General features: G+C 47.3%; 1 protein-coding gene and 1 pseudogene across 1 annotated transcript; one reads left to right on the top strand and one right to left on the bottom strand.

Moving 5' to 3' along the window:
- The first annotated feature begins 209 nt into the window (after window positions 1-209).
- LOC8026869 lies at window positions 210-10,428 on the top strand. Its single transcript, XM_029994217.4, has 2 exons — window positions 210-273; window positions 9,744-10,428. The coding sequence occupies exons 1-2, from the start codon at window positions 253-255 to the stop codon at window positions 10,314-10,316; spliced, it is 594 nt and encodes a 197-aa protein (XP_029850077.2). The 5' UTR covers window positions 210-252; the 3' UTR covers window positions 10,317-10,428.
- A 5,643-nt stretch (window positions 10,429-16,071) lies between these two features.
- Window positions 16,072-17,727, bottom strand: LOC115331948 (annotated as a pseudogene).
- Window positions 17,728-17,942: the final 215 nt, after the last annotated feature.

Genomic DNA, 17,942 nt, shown 5'->3' with positions numbered 1-17,942 from the left:
TCGGGACCTCATTAGCTATGCGGGATCCCGTAAGCGCGGAGTGTAAACTTCCTTCTTTCTCGTGGCATTCCCACATCCGGAACCGTCGTCTGGCATAATAAATTCACTGATCCAAGGAGAACCGCCTTTCTTGTCGGCAGTCCGTATAAAGAAAGAAATAAACAAAGGAGCCAGATAGGTGCGTGGTGCGCCGCTGGCGTTGCCACAGTCCGGGAGCAGTCGGCAGCTGGTCCGCGCTGTGCTACCTACAGCATGGCCGTCAACGTCGTTTTGGTGAGTACTCACGCCGCGCACCGACAGAGTTCTCAGAGTTCATCCGAACCAAGGGGGTGACTCATCTTTCGTGCACTTCGACCATCTTTCGTCTGGTATTTCGTTCGATTAGAGCGCCTGAGAAAGTGAAACGAACAGTTCCGCCGAATTAAAACGAGCCTACGGCTGTTGGCATTTTTGTTTCTGTACACATTTGCCGGCTTACCGCGATTGGTATCTCGTTTTCCGGGCCGAGACATAATCTGCGTTCGCGTGTCAATGGACCGCATAAATTGGTGTCCCGGCGGTACGCGGTATCGTGTGCTGTCAAAGATGGCGTCGACCTAATGGGTATTAATACGGGGGTTAACCCGTTCGGCACCCGGTGAATGGTTAAGCCGTTACAACACGACGGCGTTGTGTTTTGTTTCGTGCGAGCCAAATAAATGTGCGAGCCAGAAACGTCTAAAAACGTTCTCCTAAAAAAAATATTTAAAGACGATTGGACGCCAAGTGGTCACACTTTGAAGGTTTGTATTGCAGTGTTACGTATTTCTCATTGCGTAAAACATGGGTTGTGTGTCGTCATACTAAAACCCGAGGCGGAAGCAAAAAAACTAAGCAAAAAGACAAACACATCTCAATCGAGACGTTGTGTTTCTTCTTTTTTGTCTTCGTCTCGGGTTGAATGACAACCAGCTCGCCTACCTAGTAACGTTGTATGTGCCGCCCGAAACTATGAAATCCTTTTGCAACTTTGTCACGTGTGGTTGAGTGCTAACGGGCACTTGGGTAGCAGGAATAAATCCGTCCGCCATTTTTCTTCCTTCCAAGTTCTGCACTTGATTTTTGCTTCCCGATTGTGAAGTGTTTTGAGCCCTATTCTACAAAAAAATAACTCGATCAGATACTATAACGCCCCGCACTGCGACACGGAATGCGCATCAAAATACGCAAGTTATTGAAGGGTCGTCAATAACTATGGGAACATTTGCATAGAGGCATCGCTGCTTGAAACAGTGTATGTCCTTCATTTGCTTTTGTGCACTTTAATGGCGATAAGTTCCTAGGCCCTTCTCTACTAATAACAGCTAGTCATGACTAATTGTTTCCCCCTCCTCCCATTAAAAAAAGGCATTTTTTAAAGGGGCACTGAAGTCATTTTCGAAAAGGTCTTTTTTGACCTTATATTGTTTAAAATGTGTTAGCTCCCACATATACCAAATTTTGTATTACAAAACTGCCATTGGATCTCAGGGCAATAAAAAACATGCGGACTCTTTTTTCTCGCGGACTACATTGTGTGGACAAATGAAAGCCAGATTCCGCATGATTTTATTATAATTCGTTTCGCAGAGAGTCTGATAGGTACGCATTCAGATAAGACTCCTTTTTTTCTCCGCGGACGGAGCCATCGCTTGCAACTCGTCGACAAGCGCCCTCCGTTGACCACGTCACTCGGAAGAAAATTCTTCCCAAAAATGGCGTGTCACTATTTTTTTTTTTTTAAATGCGCTTTTAACGAGGAAACAAGCTACGCACGATTCTGGTTTCGGGTTTTGTTGGGATGCTTAGAGCGTCTAGATTGAGTTGTCACTACAAAAGGACGGCCTCAGAATCAACTTCAGTGCCTTTTCAGGGGCGATAAAAGCGACCTACAAGTTCGTGATTTTGGTATGTTGTCTGTGAATGTAATGTGGACTTAACAACTACGTAGCGGCCGTGGAAGTGTGTATGTCGGTCAGATCTCAAGGCCACCAAATCCCTCCTAACGATGGCATGCCAAATTGGCTCCCAGTTTGTCGTCAGGGCGTTGGCGTTGCTCGGGGGCCTACCACTTGGGCACTCGACGCCCTACAGGCTATTTATTTCTGTACACGTGTAACGCGTTTAAATGAGCCTGAGACTGGATGCAGAACGTTGTGATTTGTTGGACCCGTCCGCCGAGCGCGCGTCTACTTGGGAAACACCAACGCGCGGTTCTAACATACGTCCCACTGCTGTCGACGAAGGGAATGCATGCGCAGGCGGGAATCTGGTTTGTGGGCAAGCGCAGCACGTGGTGTGGGAAAACCAGTGTTGGGAAGTACTTTAAGCACATTGCACTTAAAGTACTACTTCAAGTACATTGTACTTAAAGTACTACTTCAAGTAGGTTTAGACAACCTGTACTTTACTTGAAGTACATTACCTGAATATGTACTTGTACTTTACTAAAAGTATCTTTTTCTGGTACTTTCCGAGGCAAATACAATTCCAGACTTCAAACTTACATTCACCAAATTTGGTTTTGTTAAATTTGTATCACGAATTGATGCTTTGTCAATTCCGAATAAATACTGGGACGGATATTCTACTCTCACCAGAAACGTGGGCAGACGACGCATCGCTCCGTTTGTTCTGGGGGCGGCTTTTCCGTAGCTTTTTGAACTCTCGCTACTTCTCGGTCGTTCAGCGCAAGCGAGGAGGCTTAAAATATTAGGAGAGCAAAATTAATCATAAGGTAGCACCTGAGACTGTGGTGCGGAAAAATTAAAATTTTAAGTCGAAGAAAAAGACAACAGAGGAGACCGTCACAGTGTTTCGAGACATACTCTTTTGTCTTTTCCTTCAACTTCAAAGTTCCTTAAAGTTTTGGCACCCCAATCTCAGGTGTCACATTATCATTAATTATCACCAGCTCGCTTGCACACTCACTGTTTTTTTTTTATTAAGGAGAGGACACTACTCTATGAGAGGATTGCAGGCAGCGACGGGACTGACGTCTTGCTCTCTCCTTGTACATTTAACCCCCCTGGGTGCAACAATCCAATGCCAGCGGCGCCAAATTTAGAAGAGGGATTTCTGAATTTGGCTTTAATCCTGAAAACTACTACTCTGTGGCCACTTGACTTTATCCAATATTCGCCGCTGTTTTTGAAAATAGGTCGTGCCAAATAGGTTATTAGGTTATTACCCCTGGGCAATGCATACCAATAAAAAAAGAAATCACTGTATAGGGGAATGAAAGGACATCATGAAAGATTGTGTTATAATACTTGTACTTTGCTTTGAAAGTACGTTGTATTTATAGTACTTTACTTCAAGTAGATTGCACCCAGTGTACTTATTACTTTACTTGATGTACATCACGTCTCGTTTACTTTGTACTTTACTTGAAGTACCTTTTAGATCTACTTACCCAACACTGGGGAAAACGCGGACTTGTTTGTAAACAAGCTCTGCATCGTCAATGCTATTGGGTACGTGTGCGATCGAAATCGTCGCTGTGATCGCCGTGCCACGATTGACCGAAGGCTGACTGTGACGTCAGCAAAGGATTTCTCATCGACGGAAATAAGTGAAATGGAAGAACTTCGATTTTGGCGGTGTTGGCAGTGTTGCTTTGAGGGCGCAATGATTTAAAAACTTCCATCATGCTAATTACAAACACCATCGAACTTGTTGTTTGAAGGTTAATGACGTCACGAGAGGGAACCATAGAAGGGCTCCGCCAAAACATGTCGCCGCTAATAGCGTAGATTCCAGTGTAGGCAGCTCCGCACTGCTGCGCGAATACGTGGATTCGTCTCCACGTCTCATTCTCTAGCGAAGCCACGCGCTCGCGCGAGTAGCTTTGACAGAGTGCCGCGGAAACTACGCGGTGAAGACGTCGCACAGAAACGTTGGCACCGATAAAAGTATAGAAATTACGTGACGGACCGTCATCAAAAGAACCCTTGTCGTTCCTACTTAACAATAATTCCATCCTGCTTATCTTTGCCCTTCTTATTATACATCAGTGTTCAGCGATGAATATTCATGCCCACTACGTCAACAACAACGCAAAGTAATTCTTCTTTTTAAAACTTTAATTCGGATTAAACTTGAATATGCTGCTTCAATTTGGCAGACTCGTATTACCCATGTGGTAGTATCCATTCAGAATCACTCCGCTCGTTTTATATTTTCCAACTATCACCGCACAGTTAGCTTTCGATAGAAGCATCCCTATCCTTGTTTAAACTTTCCCTTCGTAGAAAGATATGTCGTCTGTGCTGGTTCCATAAGATGAATCACTCTAAACCAGCTAGGGTCTCACTCATTCGCGAGTGTGGGGGCCACATAGCGCACCCTTGAAAGGACGAGGGCCAACCGGGGGGGGGGGGGGGGGGGGGGGGTATTGTCTATTTTGGGACAAAAATATAAACAAACAAACAGCAGTGGTGTTTCACGTTGCGAAGAAGCCGAGTGTCCCAGCGACAACCCAGAGATTTTCTAGCCGAGGGACCTTGTGCTTTGTAAGCTCAGCGTTTTTGCATCTTTAGCTTTCATCTGCATATACGACTACTTCGGGCCCACACCTGATGTTATAAGAAGATTTAAAACACCACCGCACCATAGTACCGGCACTATTCAATAGAACGCGGGAGCAAGCACACCGTTCATGCTCCGTCGCACAATTCACTAGGATCAACGAGCAAGTAAAAATATACTTTTAAACGGCAGATTTTGCTTTCCTGGCATTTTAATGCGAAAGCATTAACTGATCCCATCGAGCGCAGCCGGCGTTGTCTGCAGCCGCAAAACCAGAAAAGGCATTTAGTCACATTGGCTGAGTGTAACGGCACCTAAATACCCATTGGATGAGCGAACGGCGCCTAAATGCAAGTCATCAAACACCCGCGTTCAGAAGTAAAACACAAGGGAAAGCACAGCAACGCAGATGCTTCGTCACGGAAGCCGACGGAGGCGCTCAAGGTCAGAGCGGACGCGCCTTAAAGAAGTAAACTCAAAGAAAAGCGGAGCAGCGCAGATGCATCGTCACGGAAGCCGTGGAGCCGGCGGGGTTCGCCGCGCCTGCGCAGTGGGGGAGCGTGACGTCACTGCCGGAGCCCCGTGTGCGATAGGAAGATGTGACGCGCTGCTTGTAGGAATGCGCTGCGTGTACGAATGCTTTCGCATTCACTTACATGCATTCCTACACGTAAGTAGTCTTAAAGAGACAATGAAGACAACTTTATTTATTTTTTTAAACAGTGTTTTTATGCTTCTTGGGAACATAGCATGCTGCCCAGTTTTTTGTAGACATTTGTGACGCGTAGCCTACGAAAGAAGTAAAGAAACTGAAACTGAACAATCTCCATTCTCGTTTCTGGGCCTCCGAAAACGGAGGTGACGTGAGGAGTGTCGTCAAGTGTGAATAGTCGGTATCGGTAGTATTTAGGAGATCGAGACACTGGTTACCGCGATGGGTTATAGCAGCGCGGTGGCGCGGTCGTTTAGTCGAATCTGTCAACATGGACGGCAATGCCGCTCTCGCGAGCGAGTTCGAGCTTCCGTTCAGTGAGTGACCCAACACAAACGGAACGGGAGTACCTGTGCGGCGGCCTCCGCCATCACCCGAGGGAGACCGCCTAGCCGGTAACGAGCGGCCCGCATGCCGAAGTGCCCGTAGTTACTCGTTGGCCGTTTCGCGTCCAGCGTAGCAAAGGAAAAAAAAACAATTATGCCGCTTTATTTATGGTTTAGTAATCGTTTCCGGTCCGATTTATACTTTTCATGGTTATTCTAGCGGAAATTAGAACAGTATTTCTAAAAATCGCGAACCAAAACGTGACCGAGGGCACGTCTCTCGTTTCGACCAATCGCTGACGCGTCTCTTGTGACGTCGCGCCTTTTGGCCCGGCATCGGTCACGTGAGCTCCGCTTCTCCTGGTTTCTCCCGCAACTCTCGAGGCGTCGCCCCAGTCGATCCCGGTACGATTATTACCGCGACTGTTTAATTGATTTGCGCGGCACACAAGCGCCGGTTTCGGCTGAAATTTGGGCAACGTGGCCTGAGACCGTGCCTGGAACCCAATTCAATCGTCAAAAAGATGTCCGAAATGTCCGAGTTGCTTCCCAAGCTCATAGTTTTACCTTTGGCAATTTCTCCTGCTAAGAAAGAGTTCGAGCAGCCGAGCTGTCTCCTTGGGCAAAGAGTTCGCGCATGTATAGGTTAGTAGTGGTGTTGCCATTTCGGTAGATTTATAATAGAAAAGAATAAGACACCAATATTTAGATGAAGCAGTACCCTGTCCAAAAGAAAAGTAGAATTGTGCAAAACGCGTGAACACGTTATATGAGCTGAGTTTCTTTTTGAGCGTAAATAAATCGACAATAAAAAAAAAATCAATTATTTATGGCGCATGTGGCGCTCGAGGCATGGGAATGGGGGCTCGCAACCGCGGAATGCTTGCGGGCCGCTTACCAGAGAGTCGCGGGCCGCATGCGGCCCGAGGGTCGCTTGTTTGAGACCCCTGCTCTAACCGAAGACTTCGCCAATCGCTATGTTCAGAACCACCGCACATATCATCACGCACCAATCATGGCCTAAAAGTTAGAATCCCCCGCTGCAGGACGTCCACTTCGAATGCCTCATTTTTGCCCTCAAACCTCCATTGATAGAAATCGCCTTTCCAGAGCCATTGTCACAATTTCTGACACTGATATTTTGAAAATTTCAATTACTAATTTGTTCAATAATGTTTCATCATAATTTTGTATTTTGTCGTCTGTTTTTTTGCGTTTATACTTATTGTACGATACCTTACCCCTTTCCGTAATGCCTTCGGGCCCCGAGAGAAAAGTAAATGAACTGAAATGAAGCTTTACTCTAATGTCGTTGTACTGGCAGTGCTTTCAATAACATGCATATTTCCCGGACAAAGATACGAGCATGTGGGTCAAGCTACTCGCTCTTTTTGCGAACGTGCAGAATCTGGCATGCCAAGGAAAATTGCGAATGAATACAGTGGAAACATTTGTCTGTGGAATCTCCTGCTGTGCACAGTGTTATTTCACTGCACACTCACAGCGGTTCCCTTCATTGCGTCATCACGGCTTTCCTGCTCGCCTCCTCTGCTTTTCTGTGACGTCGGTGCCTGTCCATCTGTTCTGCCGCGCCCTGTCCCGTTTGCGGGATTATACTTGAACAGAGGCCTTGAGCGATTGACTGACAGTCAACGGAGCGTGTGAGCGACTATCCGGACTCACGAGCATGCCCTAGGACTCCGTAAAAAACACAAGCAAACTTTAACAACGCCTCCCCCCCCTCCCCCCCCCCCCCCCCCCCCCCAAAACCCGGCAAAAAAAAAAAACAAAAACGGACGGAAGTGGATTGTCGCACTTCATGTGGCGGAGAAGTGTCGCTTATGTCACGCGTTCTTGAAGTGTCCTGTTTGAACAGCCCTTTATAGCTGCCTGAACTGATTAGAGACTGCGGGACAGTATGCATGACGGAACTGCTGAAAATGCACGCAGCGTATAGTGTTCCTGACTGGCGTTACAACGTGCGGCTTAAATGGCTCGCATCGGCGACTGTAGTATGCCCTTTGCAGTGTCATTTTCACGCCAAAAGACACGGGAAGCTGCCATTAGGGAGTTTTCGTAGACCGCGTTCCCCCTTCCGCTAAGCCCTCCGCAACGAAAAAGCCGCTACAGCGCCTGCGCGCCGATAGCCTTGACTGTGGAGTTCCGGGTAACGTAGCGGGTTGCGGAGGGCCGTTGCGGAACGGCGAAAACCATCTACGAAAACTTCCTATTGACTAATAGCGAGTTCGTTTCACACGTACTGGCACCGTTCGAGCCCGCTCCCAGAATGCATCACACTCGCGGAGTGCCGCACAAAAAAAAAGTTGGAGCCGAAAGTTCGTAGAGCGCGCCGATTGGACGCTGCCGAAAAAAGCGCGAAGTCATCGTGATCATAGGCCAATCGGTGCGCTCCGTTAACTTCGCGACCCAAACTTTGTGTTTGTCGAGTTTAGAGGCCCTGGGCCCCTAAACTCGTGAAACACAAAGTTGGGGCCGAAGTTGACGGAGCGCACCGATTGGTCTATCACGACGATGACTTCGCGCTTTTTTTGCCAACGTCTAATCAGCGCGCTCTGCAAACTTTCGGCTCCAACTTTGTGTTTGACGAGTTTAGGGCCCCTGGGGCCCTAAACTCGCCCAACACAAAGTTGGAGCCGAAAGTTCGCGGAGCGCGCCGATTGGACGTCGGCGAAAAAAGCGCGAAGTCATCGTCGTGATCAGCCAATCGTCGCGCTCTATAAACTTCGGCCCCAACTTTGTGTTTGACGAGTTTAGAGGCCCTGGGGCCCTAAACTCGTCAAATACAAAGTTGGAGGCAAAGTTGACGGAGCGCGCCGATTGGACAATCACGACAATGACTTCGCATTTTTCTCGTCGACATCCAATCGGCGCGCACCGCGAACTTTCGGCTACAACTTTGTATTTGACGAGTTTAGGGCCCCTGGCCTCAAACAAACTTGCCAAAATTAATGCACCGAGTGCAGAAAACTGATGCAGTCGCCATCTATGTTATAGAAAGAGTACCGACTTCAAACCGAAACTAGCGTCTTTATGTGCAACGTGATGGGTGGGAATGCGAGAGTGCATTCGCTGCCAACGTTTATATATAAACGTTGGTCGCTGCAACCTCTAGTTTATATATGCGATGACTTCAAGCATCTCGGCTGTCGTAGAGATAGTTACAGACGGCGTAAATTTTCGTAACCAGCGTACTACAAAAAAAGCTGGTTGCGATGTTTCAATTCTTATAACCGTTTATACTGGTGAAAACTGTTGATGCTGTCCGCATAGAAGCTTGATCCGTTTGAGCATGGTATTATGCGTGAACCACTGAAAGCTTAAAACTAGTCTGTTGGAATATTCAGCAAAACGTTTGGTGGGACATTCGATTTCGATCGTTGTTACAGGTCGGTCCGATTTTAGCCTTGGTGAGGGCGTCGAGAACGAGAGCTTTCTCAAACAAAATACGACGGGGCAAGATAGCTGACGTAGGCAAATGTTAAACATGATGATGTTGCCCAAGCCTCGGGTAAAGTCACTATGTTTAGCTTTCTCTGATGCTTATTGGGCTGTCACAAGTTTCTGCTGGGGTGGCTTTGTCGACAAATGTTCAAATTTTCACCCGCACGCGGATGGTGATAAAGATATCGGGGGCCGCCGATGCGTTTGTTCTGAACATTTCTTTACACACCGGTATATTTCGGCGTCTGTACGGCACATAGCGATTAAAAACTTGCAAATAAAGCGCGGGTTGTCAATTGCTTCCTTCGTAAAACGGCTGACGCTCACAATTCAAGCTCGCGTTTGATTCCGTTGCCCGCGGGAAACGATTTCTGTCAGAAAAACTACTTTTTTCCTTTCGGTTCTGCTGCACAAATGACACATCGTAGCAGACGAACCCTCGTCGCACGCTCCCGCTCCTTGCCTGAGCGAGGCATGAAGGAATTGCATTTCGGCGCACGCTCGAGTTTCTCGGTGCAGCGATTGCATGCACGCGTGGGATGCCGCTGTATGAAACAAACTTGGAGGGTGCAACCACTCGTGGAGTGCCGGTCGAAACGAACCCGCTCCACACTGCGAGTGGGCACGCGTGAACACGACTGTCGTGAAACGAACTCGCTATAACACTGGCGTGACCGGCTTCCCTGTTTCCCCAGTTGGCCACCGCCGGGTTCAGCCTGCTGACCAGCTCAGCGGCGGCGTCCCTGGCAGGGTCCCAGTCCCCGACATCGCGCTCCCGACCTGGCTCCGTGTCGCGACGTTCCAGTTCCTACACGGCCACCGGTGTCCGGACAGACGCGGACACATCCCACGCGATCGACGCCAACCTTCATCCAGCCGTGCTGAAGACGCAGCGACTGCACCCGCAAGAAGACTTGGGCGTGAGTTACATCGGGGAGCCTCCAGACTCGGGAGAAGCCATCAGCCGCGCGGAGCTGTTCGCCATGATGCTCCAGAAAGAGCAACCGCGTCCGCCCCACCGCCATTCCGCGACACGGACCATCACTCCGAGGTTCAAGACGCAGCGCTGGAGCGCGCCCTCGGCCAAGGAAACTTCCCAGCGGCTCCCCACCCGGAGGCCCACTTCGAGGGCCAAGCTGGCACCGAGAGCTCGGCTCAGCTACGTGAAGACCGTGTCGTACATTCCCTTCCCGTATTACGGCTTCGGGTACGGGTTGCACCACTACAGTCCCTGGATGTATTACAGCCCGGTGGGCCTGGGACGTTGAAACGGGGAAACACGCCAGGAAGAGCTGCGAATGACCGAGAGACCGGCGCCATCGTGACGAGACGTGAGAGCAGCGGGAATGCAAAGGGAAATGAAGAGCCGATTTGTTACCGAACGCCACGTTGAACTGTACTATTGAGGTGTTTTCTTTTTTGTTTTGTTGATGCATATATTTGGGCCTCGTATATTTTCCGTCCTGCTTTTGCTTTGTTCCTTTTGCTTTGCTTACAGTGAACCACGAGAGTTTGTGTGATCAACATCTCCGCGTCGGAGAATACCAATGAATCAGTGAGTACCGCGAGAAAAAAAGAAACACAAAAAAAAACACTATGTAAAACAACAACAAATGTAGAAATTGACGTTGCCAGGTTGTACTCATAAAGAAACGTGCACGTGAATGTCTCGTTCAAACTATACACATCCAGAAAAACAAGGAAACATAATCCGGCTCTAATTATTGCTCTTAAAACCACCCTGAGAAAATTGTTTCCGTTATTGCGAAATAGAACACAAACAATCGCCCGCGCTCCACTGCGGTAGTCGAGCTGGAAATGAAATGGACGCTGCCAGTAGAAGGATTAGGTTTCGGCCTGCTTCTATTTACAAACACCTAAAACCAAAGGCCGAGAGAAGCCTGCACGTTTGTCAAGCGGCTACCTACGTACGTTTCCTCCTGGAAGCGATTCACCCGCAAGTTTTCGCGTTATCTGTTTTTGTTTCTTTCTTTTCTTTTTTATGTTAAATTTCTAAGAGGACGGCGGGAAAGAGGTGAGCGTGGGGCAAGCGCCAAACGCGCGCTGCTCTCCCTCTCGCATTTCTCTGGGCGCAGGAGGAAGCCAGGATCCAAAACAAACCGGGGAAAGTCTAGGCGCCACAAGTCCAGTCCGGCGGCGCACTAAATCGGGGACTTTGGTGCGGCGGCGATGGCGGCGGCGAGCCGCCCACTGAAGATAAAGAAGAAAACACCAACGCGGGCGTCACAAATAGGCCCGAAATCTAAATCAGCTCGGCTGCTATAGCTTCCAGGCGCGTGCAAAAGAGCCGGACTGGCATCCTCAAAGCAGCAAGGCGTGTTCCAAGGTCATTGGCCTCAAGATCAAGGCTGGTCTTCCCGCCACCCGAAGCTAGGCAGCGGCAGCAGCCTGAAAGCGGGTCAGGCTCACAGCCACACCGCTTCATCAACGCCCCGAAAATGTCGACAACCCGTCTTCATTTCGGCGTCTAATTCGACCCATCTCCCGCGTTAACTTGCTGAGGGACCAGCCGACGACGGTCTCGCTCAGTCGACGGCAGGCGGCTGCAGGGCCCGAGGCTGTCGCAACCAAGGCTTTCGGGACCACTATTCTCGCGAACATGATGGTTTTGATGGGCAGGAACGCTTTTCCTGCATTTCACGCCTCAACAGTGGCCGCCCAGCTCGTGACCCCGTTTCGTATCTGCCACCTCTCTCCTACTAACTAAACATTCTGTCCAGCTTGTATCTTGCTTCTAAGTGCTGTTTCGAAATTCGCGTAACGCGCACTTTCTCGGTTATTTCGTTTTATTCGACACACAACTGGTTCTAAAATCTCAGATATATTTAAAAACAAATCAATTTAATTGCCACTGCTTGCAAGCTACTAAAAAAAAAAAAAAAAAAAAAAAAAGCTGGCAGTAGTTTACGAAACAGCACTTTACAAGCAGGGTTATTGTTACTTGGGGAGGGGGAACTATACCTGGTTTCACCTCAACTCTCATTCTAAACAAAATGCCCGCGAGTAAAACTTCCCTGCAGAGTACTCAAAGAACCACTTGCTACCCTCCAAGAAAACAAAAATGCCTATGCGTTTTTGTCAGTGCATGCAGACGGAAGTCCAACGATTGTAATTTACAGAACACACCGGCGGAAAATGACGAGACGTAAAAAGCGGCTGATAAGTGCGATCTGCCCAGGGGAAGCGAGCATTCCCTCAACCTCATTGTCTCTGCACAAATCGTGTTTTAGAGTCCTAACACTTTTTGTGAAGCGTCACTCCCCGGATGTCAGTTCGAAGAAGCAAGTCAGAAGTATGTCTCGAGCTAGAGTCAGTGACAGTTCAAGAAACGCCTTGTTATGTTCCCTCTTCTTGTGGCCTGATTGCTTCTTCGGCCTTCCTAGTTTCTCACTGACTGCGGAGGGATCATCGGACGGTCGGGACACGAACTCTTAAAGGGGTACTGACACATCAAAATCATATTTTTTTTTATTATCCGAAACGATTGAAAACGATGCCGGGACATTACCCTCAAAATTTGAAATTTGGGAATTCAGTATTTGTGAAGTAAAAAAACAATTTCCAAATGCCGAATTCGAAGTTCCCGCGCGATCGGCGCCGAGGAGACGGCACCACAACGAACTCCCGATTTTTGGTATTTCAAAAAGAAGGGCCGTAGTGCGTTCGCAATTGCGTTAAAAAACATGTTTTAGGATTGCCGTTATTAAATGTTATAGAGATGTCGCCTACAAAGCTTCTAAATTTCCTGATTTTTGACGTCACCGATCAAAAGAAGCGAGGAGGCGAGAGGCGGGAAAATCAAACGCCAAAAATAAAAAGGCGCGCGCGCGCGCGGGAAAATTTTTTTTCGCGATGCGGTTTTTTTTGCGTGTCTATGACTGCAACTTGCATCGTTTTAGACAATAAAAATAAATACGACCTTTGGGGTGTCAGTGCCCCTTTAAAGGGGCATTGAAGTCAATCCTGAGATCGTCCTCTTGTGGTGACAACTCCCTGTGGACTCTCTAAGCATCCCAACAAAACCGCAATCACAATTGTGCGTATAGCTTACTTCCTCGTTAAAAGCGTGTTCAAAGTTCGCGACGCGCCCTTCTTGGGAAGAATTTTCTTCCGAGTGAAGTGGTCGACGAAGGGCGCTTGTCGGCGCGTTGCAAGCGATGGCTTTGCCTGCGGAGAAAAAGAGGAGTCATATGCGAATGTGTGCCTATCAGACTCTCTTCGACACAACTTATAATAAAAGCATTCGGAATCTGCGGGTATTGTAGGGCTTTCATTGGTCCACACAATGTAGTCCGCGAGAAAAAAGAGTCCACATGTTTTTCTGTTACCCTGAGGTGTATAGCCGGTTTCGTAATATTGGACTTGGTATATGTGGAAACTAACATATTTTAAACAATATAAGATCAAAAACGACTTTTTTCAAAAATGACTTCAGTGCCCCTTTAAGAAAGTCTGCCCGAGAAATCAAGTCTGCAGTGCGTTTCCGGGTATGACTCCAGCACGTGAAACCCGGTGCGCAGCGTCTTATCGCACACTCTATTCGCGACTCCAGCGACCTATAGGGGGCGCCACCACCAAACAAACATGGGGGCTGAGTCCAGGTCGCGTCGGCTCGGCCGGGCCGCCTGAATGGGTGGCGCATTCAATTTAACAAATTTTCTTTTATTGAATGCCCAATTTTATGGGTATTTGAACTGAGACAGTTAAGTGTAGCCGGTGCGCATAAACTTGCCGAGCATAGTTTTGTTTTGTCGGTGTTTTTTGTTCTTTTCATGTCAAACTTTCGTTTCGGAGACTTCGATCAAAACCGAAACTATGGGCTCCGAAGAAACGGTAATAGACTCTAATTAGATTTGATCATCTAAGGAAAGCGGCGAGGGCTACAAAATTGTCCCGCCGAGAGTAATTTTTAGCTAACTCGCATGCCTCGACCATGCGACTTATCTGACCGCGAAATCGAGCTTTTGTGCCTGTCCGCGTTTCAAGAAACAGCTCCAGTCGTATGCTCGGTCAAGAACACAAGCTGCAGGAAAATTACGCAAATTAAGCTAGCGCTTCTTGAGCCAAGGAGCATGTCAACTCGCTGGCGCTTCACTAAGCAGCTGATACTCGTATTTCAATTCAGGTTTTAGTAGCAATCGAGAAGTCATTTTGATGAATATGCGGATTATGTATTATATTACGTACTATGGTCCCGCTAAAGCGATATTAGTATATTCTTCGGGTTGAAATATGAACTTAGTTGACTAACTATTAGGTGAACTGCTGAATAAAAGTATATTTGACAAAGAGATACTACTTAAACTTAGCCAAATGGTTCTAGCCGGTAGAACGGAGACGAATGCGGACAAACTGAGGAGAGTCTTCTTTGGAGATTCACTCATACCTCTCCGCATTGAACTTGACTTCGAATCCTGAACGGATAAAATGAGTATTTTTTGTGGCCGGTCAACCTGAGCAATGTAGACGTATATTGCTGCTGGCTTCGACAGGGGTTATAATATAAATATTGGATGCGCGATAGATCCTAATGACGTGACAGCTTCTAACTTTGCGAGACACGTCCCCCACCTTTTGAAAGGAAATAATTTCCCTCATTAATCATATGCAGCGAGCAGGTTTTCTGAATCAAGTAATTGCGAAATTAGCCCAACTCCTTCAATGTGGTCTTTTTCGGCGAAAAGCCGCGAAGATGAATAGCCAATGCACCGGCCGGCGTTAGTGGCTCAAATTAACTTGAAGCTAATCGAGCAAAACCAAACTCAAGGAAAGCAGCTATCGAACTTTCCCATGCACTTGACTGCAACATTGGTGTTCCCTCCAGTAAACACTTCGTCTGTCGACCTCAGTCCACTGTTCTACACTCTTATAAAGAAACCACTTATCAGTTACCAAGTAGTCGTCACTTTGAATGTGATTAGAGACAGACGAAAAATCAAAACGTTTTTCCGTGATTCCTCCTCATCCAAAAAATTGAAAGCACGCGACCGTGTGTTATGGAGTAAACGGGCTTTCAAACACGTCATGGAATGAAACAATCTACTGAGGCTTCATTACACTAATGAACACTCAGGCAAACTTAAGAAATTTTCGGACCTTCGTCAAGTTACATTGCTCGCCCCCGCGCCGACAGCACGTGTCCGCGAAAGCCATCAGAGACGCGGCGGGGCGCGGAGCGACCTGGACCGACTGGTTCCCGGTTTTCCCGCTTGGCGGCGTCCGTTTTGCTGGAGTCGCGAATACAGGTCAAATTTCAGGAATATTCTTGGTGTCGTCGCCCTCACGAAAAAAAACCACAACAACAAAAAAACTTCAGTGATCATGAAAAGTGAACATCACGCATACAACTTGTAGCACAGCATTCGTTTCAATGAATAATAAGCACAAAACAAGCATCCGAACCAGATAATTGATGATAAGGCGCTTTTGATAACAATGTGAAGCACGTAGCGCTCACCGCATACGTTTCTCGGTAAAGATTACTGTTGCGCAAGCTGCCGCGGTGACGGCAGCTTGCGACGTGGAGAGTGACGTCACTAGCCTTTCATATATATAAAGAAGTTCTGGTACAGTGCATTTACTTTTCTTTCGTCGATCATTTGGTATAGACTAGGGTTGTGCGAATAGCGGTTCGAATTGAATAGCGCTGCGTCATTCATATCATTGACAATGCAAGGGAGAGAGAGAAGTAGGCGTTTATTAAAACAGTGATGTCATCCAGCGCCTTGTGCTGGTTTGCTACACTGTGTAATGAACGGAATAGCAAATAAAAAATAGAAAGGAGTAGAGAAAGGTAAGAAAACAAAATTGATATAAAGGAAGTATAAGAGAATATAAAAAAAAAGTGATACAAAGTAAAAATTAAAAAAATAATTGTAGATGTGAGTGTTTCAATGGCAAGCGTCATACACTTCAGTTCACTTTAGAACACTAGAGCCTATGTTGTAAGCGAGTATTCTTCAAAAACTTCAGGAGAGCTTCTGTGGCCTTATAACCGTCAGAAGATGTCATCCAGGGGCCAAACACGATGTCGATGCTTATTTGTTCTTCTTCTTTGATGTTGAGGTGTTTCTTCATTAACTGCCTTTCATGGCTGTACTCGTCGCATTCGCAGACTACATGTTGGATGTTATGGACGCCGCCGCAGGATGCACATTCAGGAGACTGAGCTTTTCCGATTTTGTGAAGGTAGCTCTTGGTATACGCAACTTTTAGCCGTAAGCGGTGTAGCACGGTCTCCGTTTGTCTTGGTAAACCTCGTGGAGCCCGAAACTGTAGCTTAGGATCAATATTGTAAAGATATCTGTAGTGGTATTGAGGGTTTTCCCAAAGAGACGATGTTATTTCTTGGCCGATGTTTCTTATCACGCTATTTGAATCTGGTCTCGAGAATGGAATAGAGACAATAATAATGCTCTCGTGAGCATCTCTAGCAGCTCTGTCGGCAAGAACATTTCCGGTTATACCGGAGTGGGTAGGAACCTACTGTAGAATAAAATGGTGTCCCTGGCACGAAGCTTGGCGAGCTGCTTCCAAAATATCTTGTGCAAGTTGTAGATATGGGCTACTTTTTTTCATCGAGGAGAGTGTGTAGAGAGCGGGCTTCGAGTCAACAAATATTGCCCAAAATTGAGGTTTTTCAGTTCCCGCCTGTGTCACTGCTGCTCGAATTGCCGCGAGCTCTGTCGCCGTTGATGAGGTGACGTGGCTCAGCTTTGCTTTTATGGATGTTCTCATAGAAGGAATGTAGACTCCCAGAGCCGATGATGACGTCATTGTAGAGCCATCAGTGTAGATGTGGCGGAATGAGTTGTATGATTTATTGATGTATTCAAGAGCAATCTGGGTGATTACCGGCGCAGGCATTTTTGCTTTCGAAGTGATCCCTGGGATACCTGTTCTGATTTCTAAGTGGGGGTACTTCCACGGCGGATATCTTGGAATTGTAGCCGCTTCAAATGACCTGGGAATATAATCCTGCAAAAGCGTGACTACTTGGGCAAATCCTGAGGATGGTCTCTCTGTTGTGATATCTGCTAGATGATGTTTATGTATTCGAGTTTTGTGACGAAGATGAGCTCGCAACGTTTCTTGCGTCCTTAAAATGGCGGGCGAAACTGCTCGTGCTTCAGCCAGAGTTCCCACATTCGATGTGCATTTCGGCAGTCTTAAGCAAGCTCGAAGAGCTTGTGCTTGGGCACGTTCTAATTCTTTAAGAAGAGACCGTGATACATTATGCATAACAGGAAGACTGTAGCGCATAAGGCCGACAAACAGAGCGTTGTATAGGGCCATTAGCGCAGAGACAGAGCATCCCCATTTAGTCCCACTAATCATTCTGATCATATCGATAAACGAGGTCAGCTTTTTCTTTAGGCGCTTTATGTGGGGGCTCCATGTCAGTTGCCTGTCGAGAGTGACACCCAGAAATGTGTGTTCAGTGACGTAAGGAATTGGTTTTACATCGATCACGATTGGGTATTTGTCCGTGTGTTTTCTGCTGAATGCCATCACCGCTGATTTGTCCGGTGATATATGCAGACCCCGCTCGTGGAGGTAGCGTGCTGTGATGTTTATTGCTTTCTGTAGTCTTGCTTTGTTTACGTAGAGAGACCTACTACACGCCCAGAAACAGATATCATCAGCGTATATGGATACGTGAACGGTTTTAGGAAGTATTTTAAGAAGGCCTATTAGAGAAATGCTAAAAATCATGGGGCTAAGGACCCCCCCTTGCGGTACTCCCCTCTTGATTTCATGAAAACCAGTGTTGCCCTCCAGCGTCGATATGTACACTTGTCTTTCTTTAAGGTAACTTGCAATCCACGTATATATGCGTCCTCCATAGCCAATGGCCCCCAGATCGTGAAGAA

Source organism: Ixodes scapularis, unplaced genomic scaffold (assembly GCF_016920785.2).
Source record: "Ixodes scapularis isolate PalLabHiFi unplaced genomic scaffold, ASM1692078v2 PGA_scaffold9__187_contigs__length_104089568, whole genome shotgun sequence".
NCBI lineage: Eukaryota > Metazoa > Arthropoda > Arachnida > Ixodida > Ixodidae > Ixodes > Ixodes scapularis.
Note: the sequence above shows the minus strand (reverse complement) of the source record. Positions and strands in the feature narration are given on the sequence as shown.

Bases quoted from the DNA above. Each gene is read 5' to 3' on its own strand.
- LOC8026869 (XM_029994217.4), top strand. From the start codon at position 253: ATGGCCGTCAACGTCGTTTTG. The intron at 274-9,743 runs GTGAGTACTCAC...CTGTTTCCCCAG, and splicing joins TGGCCGTCAACGTCGTTTTG to TTGGCCACCGCCGGGTTCAG.